At 39.9% G+C, this 11,736-nt stretch overlaps 1 protein-coding gene across 1 annotated transcript in view; it reads right to left on the bottom strand.

The window, feature by feature from the left end:
- Positions 1-9,037, bottom strand: part of TGFBRAP1 (transforming growth factor, beta receptor associated protein 1) — a 28,002-nt gene extending 18,965 nt beyond the window's left edge. Inside the window, exons 1-2 of the mRNA XM_010019137.1 lie at positions 8,353-9,037; positions 679-873 (exon numbers count right to left, since the gene is read on the bottom strand). Coding sequence (XP_010017439.1) covers positions 679-873; positions 8,353-9,037 — 880 coding nt within the window. The remainder of the gene's footprint in view (positions 1-678; positions 874-8,352) is intronic.
- Positions 9,038-11,736: the final 2,699 nt, after the last annotated feature.

Here is an 11,736-nt window from a genome sequence, read left to right as displayed (position 1 = left end):
GCTGAACCTATTGCCCAGATTGCAGAGCACAGAGACTTTTAACTGCCAGGTATTTCCACAGACTTACATTATAAAATTGTAAGCTGTACGTCAAAGGTAGCAAGTAACATACAGTTCATAGTGCTAGAGCTTGTAGCTCTCCTAGAAAAGCCAGCAACACAATGTATTAAGAGTTCGCAATTGAAGAACAGATCAAAATAAATGTTTGTGGTTCTTCTTTAACAATTCTTTATGAAATACCCCATTTTAAGCCTCTTACACAGGTATTTTAGAAAGGAACACAAAGGAACAATTTTTAAGTTAGAACTTTGTCAGGATAGACAATGGACAAATACCTGTAGCTCACAACTGTTGACTCATAAATTAATATTGCTCCTTGGAAACAGATAATCAAGTTACAAGAAAAAGCTCTAACCCCACAGACTCCTACCCAACAATTAACTTGACAATCAGAGCGCGTTTAATGAGAATACATTTTGTCAGAAGCATGGAATTTTGGATGACTAAAGTTTTCCTATCATAATCTGCAGGAATCTAATCAGGAAAGCATTTGCAATAGAAGTTTTAACAGTTAATGTGCTTACTAGACACTGTGTTTAAAACACAAACTGAAGTGACTGTGCCCACAGCAGTGGTTGTTCCAGAATTATTGATTCAAAGACCGGTCATTTTTAATACCTTCAAAGTCCTGTAGAATGTGACCTTCTTTAAAAGGCAGGGTTTGCTTTTGCTGCTGGTCCAGCATGCTGTGCACTGTAATGAACTCATCATCAAGAGCAACCACATAAGGAAAGCACAAAGCTGCTCCAATCACGTTCTCCGACCAGTGCACAGGGGCACGCTGTGAAATGCCATCTACAGTTGCAAACATGCCTAGAAAAAGGGAAAAACAAAGCCTGAAGATAGTGCTAGTTGAAGTCTGTTGCTTTCCCAATATTGAAGCATGGGTACTGAGTAACAGAAATAAAGTCTCAGAAGAACAAATGCAGTGGCAGGTGGCACGATGACAGCACATCACACCTTCCTGGACCGTACAGACCTGTTGGTTAGTTTAGTTCAATTTCCACCCCCTTCTCCTTTACCACAGAAACAGACAACACCCAGACCTGAAGAGAGGATTACTGAAAGAAACTAGCAAGAATTATTCAAGTTTAGGAAGTTTCAGAATTTTTTAATAAGAATTATGCCATGTAGTTAGAACTCATTTCAAAACACTAATATTTAGTGAGACCCACCATTCAAACAATACTGCCTCAGTGAGAGCTACAGACCTGCACTGCCTGACCTATCTGGCAATACAGGCATATTTGCTCCTTGTAGAGTCGAATACCTAAAGAGCGTTTCAGCTGACAGCCAACCATTTACTTGTCACTTCTGAGTCACTTCCTGTGAGGCATCTGTGTTTTCAATCATTTGAAAAGCATACAGAGGCTGTGTATAAAGGTTATTTTCCCAAAAGCCAAGCACAGAGTAAAGACTTTATTAATATGCTAACGATACCTCCTATGCGGCCTTCAAAATAACCATACTGAATCTTCAGTTAATCGGCGTTTTTTCTTTGTCACTATCTTTCTTCCTGTCTATTCTGTCCTCCTTCCTTCTCCTAGTTTAACAGGAGCTTGACTTGCTTTTGGACGATGTGCCACTGGTTCTATTCGCCAGTTCTTCCCAAGACATCAATTGAAATAAAACTCCAGTCAAAGTTTTTGGGCCTAGTTCAGTAACCCTTTGCCAGCTGAGCCATACTGAAGCATGCTGTAAACGTCTGTTCTAAACATGAACACATACCCCTTAAAATCAGTATTCTTATGCCACTAAAAAGACATGCCATGAAAATTGGGTTTTGGCAGGAATAAGCCACTTGACAGCTGGTAGAGTAAGTCTGAGCTCTAAAGGACAGAGGAGATTAAAAGATTATGTTATTGAATTTGCAAAATCTCTTCCAAACAGAGGATAATGAGGCATGGGTAGCTGGCTAGGAGAACCATCTTGGAATTAAAAACAACAAAAAAAGAAAAAAAGAAAACAGAAGGTTGTAGATTTTTACTGAACTACAGTACAGAGACTAAGCTTCTGGATCCTTTATAGCAGCGTTGAAACCACCAGCCCTTTGCCTTGACTAAGGGTGCAACACAAAACCAGAATTTCACATCTGACTATTAGCAAGTAATGCTATTTGCTTTCTCACTATAATGATCAGCTTTTCACTCAGAGCACCTTACAGAAAATTTGTTTGGGTTTTTTTTGCCATAATATATAATTCCCAATTTACTCTATAGATCTTGATATTCTTATGGATCAGAAATGGAATTTTATGCCAGGCAGACTTCACTGTCTGTTTTTAATGCTCTCTGGTTGTCACTCTGTGCTATAATCCTGTTTCAAAAAGTTGAAGAAGATTTGAGTTAAACACATACTAACTACACAGTAGTAAACTCAAGGCTAATTATATTTGAAATATGAATTCTTAGAAGTTTCCATTTCTCTGACATTTTCAAAAAAATTATAAACCCCTGATTTTAACACCCCCCCGCCTTTTTTTTTTTTTTTTAATGACAGAGGGATTTTTTTAGGTAATATGAAAAAATCCTTTATAGAAGTGAGCAGAGCAATGCACAGTACTTTTCCAAGTCAATGTCCCTCTGCATTCCTCTGCCCTCAATAGCTACTGCTTCTGTGGCAGAATGATGCATTTTCTCTCTTCATCCAGCTCTCACCCAAGGATAACAATACACTTGACAAATACAGTCAGAAACAATGGCCTTTTTACAGTACAGGAATGCATTTGATGAAACAGATCAAGCCAGCAATCGTTTCTGTATTAAAAATGCATATGCTATCTAAAGGTTACAAGAGTTATCCAAAACATAGCTACACTATTTTCAGCATCAAGATATCTAGAAATTTATAGAACCATAGAATATTTCTATGAAGTCAGAAGGGGTTTCTGAAGGACATTCAGTCAAGTCCTGTCCCTCCCTTAAGGCAGGGCCAACTTAGGTCAGGTTACTCTGGACTTTGTGCAATAGACTATAGATTTTATTTATTTGTTTATTTTAAACCAGAAAGATTCTTGTTGAAAATATCTTTAAAAAATGAAATAACACATCTTTATTATTACTTGTTAAAAAGGGAATACGAAAGCTTTCAATTATTGTAAGAGTTGCCAGCATAAGAACACTACGAGTGGCTGAAAACAAGAAGGGAACATGCTGCTTATTGTTGACAACCCTATTGTTGCTTTATGCAGTGTCATCAGCTATGAGAAAGGCACTGCATAACCTTCTATGAATCACTCTTAGCATTTGTGTGCTTTTTCTAAGTTATAAGGCTCAGTTCTCCAACTCCATTTGTAGTCTACTCAATCACTATACAACTGCTCAAACCACGCACCACTGAGTTTACTCTGGAAAAGCAAAAGGAATAAACTAAAATTAGGTATTTAAAATTTCATTTTTTACTTATTAAAGTCAAGGAATAGTTGAAGCAGGAAGGGACCTGTGGAAACTGCCTAGTTCAGCTTCCCTAAAAGCAGGGTTAACTAGGACTGGTTGCTGAAGAACTTGCCCAGTCAGCTTTTGAGTATCTCTAAGAACAGAGGCTGCACATTCTCTCCGAGACCCATTTCCTGGTTTGACCACCATCACAATGAGAAATTTGTTTTCGTGTGTTTATGTAGAATTTCCTGTATTTCAATTTGTACAGACTGCCTTGCATCCTTTCACTGGATGCGATACCACAATACCACTGAGCAGAGTCTAGCTCTGTCTTCTTTACTTGCACTCCTCCCCACCCCCACCCCGATCCTTTCTTTTGGTCATTTAAGACAGGAGTGAATACATTCGTTTTCTTCCAATCCTAAGGAATGATCCCTCATCACCATGAGCTTCAAAGATAGAGTGGCCTCACTGTGACAGTGACCACAAACCATAGGCATTCATGGGTGCATCCCATCAGGTCCCATGGATTTGTCTGTCCAGTTTATTTAAATGTTCCATAACTCAAACCTTCTCTACTGAGGGCAGGTTTTTGTTGCTTCAGGTTTTCTCACTGGTCCTAGGGGCTGAGGATTCCCCAGGGAAGGCCACACCAGTAATCACTGAGGTAAAGATGGCACTAAGCATCTTGGACTTTTCCATATCCTTTGACACCAGGTCTCCCACCCTATTCAGCAGCAGGCATCATTAGTGTTCCTTTGCTGCTGCTATGCTTTATGTTGCACTTCAAGGTGCTGAAAGACAATGCCAGATGGACTTTGGTCTCCCTAACACCATCCTCATACACTTGGACAGTGTCTATATTGCTCCTAGACCATCTGGCATTACTTTCACTTGCTTCTTCTGTTATATTTGGATTTGTCCAAGAGCTGCTTGTTCATTAATGCAGACTTCCTGCCACTTTTGCTTGTTTTCCTGCTTATTGGGACGGACCATTTTTGAACTTGGAGGAGGTAGTCCTTCTCTCCAGGACCATATCCCATGGAATTCTTTAAACAGGTCCCTGAACAAACCAAAGTCTGCTTTCCTGAAGTCCAGGCTTGTGGTCTTTTTCCCTTTTCTCCAGATCCTGAATTTCACCATCTCATGGATACTACAGCAAGGCTGCTCCCCTGACCTTCACATTCCTAGGTAGGTTCAACAGAGCACATCCCCTCATCAGCTGCTCAGTCACCATCAGAGTACTCCAGAAATCTCCCAGACTGCTTATGGCCTGCTGTGCTGTCCCTTTATCAGGTACTGGAACAGCTCAAGTGCCCCCTAAGAACTAGGGCCTACAAATGTGTGTTTCTTCCAAGAGGCCTTATCTACATCTTCTTCCTGATAAAGTGGTCTGTAGCAGACACTCACCACAATGTCACCCATGTTAGTCTGCCCTCTAGCCCTAACGCATAAACTCTCAGCTGCCTCCTCCTTTGACCCAGTGCACACCACCACACCTTTGTGCTGCTGTCATGTAAACGGTATCCCCTCACCTCTGCTGTTAATATACGGATGTGATGATTTCCCAGAAAACACGAGAAAGCTTTCATCATCATGATGTTTTGTACAGACTTAGTATGCATATGACTGAAGTATGGCCTCTTCAGGCCTTATTCCTGATTACAAAGTCTCTCATCCACATCACCCTGATCTCTGCCAAACTGTTTCCTAGTTTAAATCCTTCTCACCAGGTTGATCAGCCTGTTGGCAAAAATGCTTTTGCCTCACTTGGTCTGGTAGATCCCATCTCTTCCTTACATCTACAGCCATAAATGCTAAATCCCTCATCATCACAAACTCTGCAATCATCCAATGACCTGCACAGTCCACCCACCCCTCCTCAAGCTGTTGTTCTTCTCCAGCAGGCCTGATGAGAAAACCTCATCTCCATTGTCAGGGAGTCTCCACCTACTATTACTTGCTAATTCCTCCTGGTGCTACTGCATTGTTACAGGCTCAAAGGATTTGTTGGACAGAGCTTCCTGCTTCCCATCTGCTTCTGTGAGCACTGAACATATTTTATAGATCCAGATCTGCAGGCAGAAAAGGAGAGTTCTTTCCTTTACAGGAATTCACAAGTTTCTAACCTTTGCCACCATGGAATATGCAGAAACTCAAGCCTGCCCTTCCCTCAGTACAGTTGGGGGTTCAGGCTCATGCCTGGGTTCTGGAGAAGATTACGTTTCCTTTTTGTCATCTCTGATGCAGGAGGAGGTCAGCAGAGTACATGGCATCTCTTTTACTTGGCAACAGAAATCCTTAACCAAGCACTCATCTCCTGCAGGCAAGGACAAAATTTCCTGTGTCAGAGTCTCAGCAAGAGGCTGCCTTCAACTCAAGATCTGAAAAGCTGCACCCTCCTGTGGAAGCTCGGTCTGAGCTGAGGCCTCTGACATTTTGGGGCAGTTGCTCCAGCTGGTGCTAGGAAGTGTGCCCTGTACCAACATGCAAGAACTGTTTGAAATTTCAGAACTGCTCACCTGCTGAGATTCTAAAAACTTAAAGCCTCCATATGGCAAGAAATCTGATCACAAACATGCAACAAGAGCTTCATGAAACGAAAGACTAACTGCAAGTCGAGCCAACCAAGTACCAAATGGTTAAGTCTATGGATCAGCTATGAACAATTCTAACCATCAGTTTTAAATGCAGTCCAGGTAAGGAAAAAGGTTACATACCCAAGAAACTCAAAGATGTTTTACTTTATGATTACCATTTTAAAGCAGTTGCTTTCTGCATTCTAAATTCCAGTCTTAACTCCAAAGCAAATCAATGTAAATAAATGCTACTTCAAACACTATAAAGCCAAATATATTAATGCAGAATACATCCACCTCAGTAAAAGAAGCTGAATTTAGCACAGGTGCTCTACAAACTGCCAAACAAACATGCCTTAAGCAACAAGACATACAAAAGCAAACCAAAATTAGAATCAAAGATTTACATCAACCCTTTTAAAGCAAATTCACTTTACAGCAGAGGCCAATGATAAGCAAATGCCAAGATACACAATGCTTATATACTGCAAAGATGCTCAATCATCTTCACAACTTCAAAGAGGGAAGTGTTAAAGACACTAAGAATTTTACTGAGGAAAAACAGAAAGATGAGGAGGGAATAAAGAACAGCTGATTTCAAAACCCCACAAACTCACTAGCTAAATTAGGCAAGGAAAAAAAAAAATACAATCCATAACAAGCAGTCTTCATGAGGTTTCTGAGCTGGGCCAAGGTAGATTTTTGCCTGTATTATTAGGAAAGAGGAAGTTTATAGCATGTTCAGAGCTGCAGAAGTGCATTTGTTTAAGATATCACACACCTGATATTCTAACCCCAGGACAATCTACTTAACAGGACGCTGGATTTTGAGACTAAAGGTCTTACTGTATAGCTCTCTTCCAGGACATCAGATAAAAGCAAAAGTCAAAATAAAATCCTGCTTTCTGACTAAACACATTTATACTTATTCTTCTTAAATCAAAAAGGAAATTAACCACTTGACTAGAATCTGGCATGACATTCCTAAAAAGGTAAGATGGCAGTAGGAATGGGATTTCCTTAGAAACATGTCAAAAGAGAGTACTTTCAGACAGTCATTTCAGAGATTTTAACTTTCATTGCACTACCAAAATGGTTAATGTCCACAAATACATGTCCACATTTAAAGCAACTAACAGTTTTAGTAAGAGGGCAGCCCAGATGACTTAGAAAAGCCCCACATCTGAAAAAAAACCCTCAAGTTAATCTTGGAATATCTTTAATTTGCATAAACTGATGTTCTAACAAGTCTCTGCTTCTTTTGAGAAAAAACACTAGTGAGTTGATGTACATTCAGGTCACAAGTCAAAATTTCAACATAAACGAGTGACTGCACTCTTACTTTTCTTTGGAATTTATATCAAAAAGCCTAAACCCATGCAGATCCCTGAATTAAGGGCCTTAATAGTTTTGATCTGTGTGTCACATACTATTCCTAATGTATCAGGGAAGATACATAAACTGCATCTCCAACATGGAGAGTCATATGGCAAACAGCATGAAAGCATTCTGCCTGTGGTCTGTCAGCTTTGGGGTATGACAGCTTTTCCCAAAAAAAGCTCAAGAGTACTGACCTCACAGCATATTGTTTATTTAGACAGATCACAGCAGCAGTAGTCCTTACAATCATCTGTCTATTAGAGAAGAGCATTATTCTGCATTTTGCAATATTAAACTATCACTTTCTGTAATACACAGCTGACAAGTACTATAAAAAAATTAAGCAGATGGGAGCATAAGAACCGGGCAGTATCTGCCAACATCTACAGTTAGGACAGAGTTAGTTCTACAGGAGTTAGGATACAGTTTACTTCCACTGACATTTCTACTAGCACTGTAGCATAACACCTATTTGTGAATCTGTTACAATCTATAAAATGGACTCCATATGAACTCCTCTGAATAGCAGCTGAGGAAAAAAATAATTCATCTAAACTAATTCAACAGCTTTATAGCAACACGGGGCTCCTCAAACCCAGCGTAGCTAGTCATCACAGAAAGGCTCTGAAGTGTGACTTAGTACCAATTTTTTTACATTGGCATGCAAGATACTACCACTGTTAGTTGTCTACGCAGAAATGAAGCTTTCTACAGACACGATTAAAATACAAATAACCAGATTTTTGTGACTTAAAAAAGCAGAAGAGTTATAATACTACTTAGTACCCAAGATTTACCATCTACCTACTGATTTTAATGTTCCAGTACAGACCTGTGAAAAAAAAAAAATCATCATTATTGTGCACAACACAGTTAAACTTTGCTTTGCAAATTGAGAGAAACTAAGAGAGAAAAGTTAAAGAAATTAAAAAAAAAGTGACAATCCTTAGTCTCACCTAGGCCTCCAGGGCCAGCCAACAGAAACTCTTGTCTGCCTATCCTTTTCACAATTGGCCGTTTCTCATCACTGCAGTAAGGAAATAGATCCTGGGAGACTCCAGTATTATAATTCAAAATGATATACTGCGTAGTAAGCGCAAGACACAAGTAATAACCATCTACAGCCACAGCACAGGGTTGCTCTGGAGTAAACACTTCCTTCACTATCTGGACTCTGTCTTCAAACACCATGAACATTTGGATGGTCCGTCGCTTGACCGAGATAATGCAGACTTCGACACAGAAAGGATCCCCACTCACGGGGTTTTCATTTAATGTGAATGTCACGGCTCCTTTGATTCGAGCGCCAGTGGGGACAGGTTCCAGGTTCATCATGTTAACTAGTGTTATTGTGTTGTCGCAAAGCACAAGAAGCCTGGTGAGGGCAGAGGCTGCTTTCAGCTCACTCACAGGCTTCTTCAAGCCCAGGTATTTATGTAGTTGCTTGGTGGCAGCAAAAGTTATTTTTCCAGCTGATGATATCTTTTCGTCCAATAGAAAGTGATAGATAAAGCAGTCATTGGTTCCAATGTAGAGGTTCTTTCCACAACACTCAATGCATTCGATGTTGATGTAATTTTTGTCTCCCATTAACATCTCCCGCTCAACAGCAGAAACGAGCTTGAAAGCTTTAACACTCATCGTGTCTTCTGGGTGATCTGATTAAAGAGAAAAAACCCACTATTTATCTCCACGCACATCAAATATCAGAGGCAGCAATTTAAACACTCACCAATACAAAAATTTCATTGTTGCAGTTCTTAATAGTCTATACTCTATTCCAACCTGATTACACAAGCCAGAATGAGCACATTAACAACCACAGAAATTAACTGAATTGTAATGTTCCACTTCAAGTTTATGCTGAGACAGATTCCCAACAGCACCCAGCTATTCTGAAGAGGTGCTTTCTCCACATGTAACCAGGATATTATTGGCTCTCTTTGACACTTTAGCACTACAAGTGGTTCCTGGCCACACTTGAATGATTTATAAACCTGTCATACACAGGTTTCTATCACTTATACATGAAAATATACAAGCTTCAGCTCTCAGATATCTAGAGAAGCCACAAGATATTCAGTGCTACTAGTTAACATCTCATGCTAGGCCTCAATTTAGGCCTATTAGTACCTAGTCTCTTAGCAAATATATCATAGGCATACTCCATTTCAGCACATATAGTTTACATTCCTTACTCTCCAACAATCAGAAACATGTAACTTCCAAGCCACTTAAATAGTACTTGACCTTGTTGGTTTGTGTTTGTTTTTTTTTTTTAATAATAGCTGCAAAGTGTCTGCCACATATATTCTCTGTATCAGACTTTATAAATGTGAATGTGCTTTATAATCAGCAATTATAAAGCACATTCACACAGCAAATTTGGAAGCATGGTCCATAAAGCATTCCTTAAGCTCGAGATTCAATATCACAGAAATTAAAAGAGCTGTTCTGTTCTCTACTATCACAACCATGCCAGAAGTCTGTCTAAGTGCTAAGCAGCACTTCTAATATTCATTCTACAAACTATACCCACTCTTTTGCAATCAAGCCCTGTCAAGGGACAGATGCAATTTATGAAGCAATTAATAGTGTTTTAAAAACAGCCAGTGTAATTTTACTGTACTCCAGACTTGTGTTATTTTAATAAGAAATCAGCAGACAGCTGTGCTCAACACTCCAAAGAAGAGCAGATGAGAAATTGCTGGCCTTGTTTAATCACCTTGTAATTTGTCATGACTGGTCTGTAACAACCACTTATCCAACCCTGGGGAAAACACAATACTAAACATCTTGAATGGATTTAAGAAATAACAATCAATTACTTCTAGTCCACAAGTAACATGGAGATGTAAAACATCAAGTGAAACTTCCGTGGACCAACAGACATACACATCAACAAAATGCTCTTGTGAACAATCCTGAAACTAAATACAGTTAAAATTAATTTAGTTTCAAATTACTACATCTAAAAACTCCCTCTGCCTTTGCAAAACAACACTGGAAATGAAGGCAGAAATTTCCAGGACTAAGTGAGAAAAGGTAAGGTACACAACTCACAAGAAATCACCAAATAAGATTAAATCATACTAAGAACACAGGCAGAAGCAAACCATGTTATCAAGAGACAGTAGCAGTCTTTTATACCAAGAACCTCCTATTTTATTTTTCAGAAATTAAAAAGATTTTATTTCAGGTTTCCACGACATTTTCAAACTGCATCCTCACCTGGGGTGTAAATTAGTGTTCTGACCTTCAACAGAAAAAAACCCTAACCCACGAAGTACTAGAGAAATAGCCTAAGGTAAATCGGTAATGCAAGCCCCTGGGAACACAGCCCTGTTATCCTCCAACATTATCAAAAGAAACAGTGTATTAAGCTAAAGAGGGCTGCCAAAAGGTTGACTGCCAAAAAAACCCCAACCATTTCTAAGAGCTTGTCTGTAGCCTGAAGTGATAAACTATCGTCTAGAGAGGTTAAGCAGCTTTCATACCTGAAGCCGTCAACGACTTAACGTTCCTGTAGCCCAAGGTAAAAATGTTAATGTATGCCATTGGGAGAACTACAGAATTCTGCTCTTGACCAAAATGCATTAAAAACCTCCCAAAAACGTATTAAAGAAAGATGAAAAGTAAGAGTATAAAAGAGATCAAAATAGACATGCAATTCCTGAGCAGAAAGAACAAAAAATAACATAGTACTACATAAGTCTGGTAGCAAAGAAATTAGAACATTCATGCTAGAAAAAAGCTGTGAGAAAAAGCTTTTAAGAATCACCAATGTCAATACACATACTCTCTACGTGATTTCTTTTTAAATTGATTTTGTTGTCATTTATAAGAGCTCAGGGCCTGCACGCATGTAAAGAAACAGGTTCTGCAGAACTTGCTGTCCCCTGAAAGTGCAAGAGGCCACCCCCTAGTTACAAATGGAAGTCAGCGTGCTACTTTAGAGCTTCAAAAACCAAGATAATGGGGGTGCTTGCTATCAAAAACTAATCAACAGTACCAGTAACCCCGCATGCACTCGTTTCGGACGAACAGCAGAAAGCAACTCTCGCCCACTTTCAACAGGAAAGATCTTGCTTTGCAATCACGTTCTGTTTGCTGCTGCCCTGCAAACCAGCACCCTCCCTCCCTTAACTCTGGATCGCTCCCTTACGTACACGTACTCCTACACGCTATGTAGTTACCAAGCGCTAATTAACCCCTGGACATGCCTCCGCAGACCCGAGATGCTGGGCCGCCTCAACGCCAGGGTGGGCCACGCTACCCCCGGGCGGACGCGGCTGCGCTTCACCCCGGTCCCCTCACACACTCGCAGCCCGCTCTGGGGG

Source organism: Nestor notabilis, unplaced genomic scaffold, assembly GCF_000696875.1.
Source record: "Nestor notabilis isolate BGI_N333 unplaced genomic scaffold, ASM69687v1 scaffold18947, whole genome shotgun sequence".
In the NCBI taxonomy this organism is placed as follows: domain Eukaryota; kingdom Metazoa; phylum Chordata; class Aves; order Psittaciformes; family Psittacidae; genus Nestor; species Nestor notabilis.
This window is presented reverse-complemented; position numbering and strand designations above follow the sequence as displayed.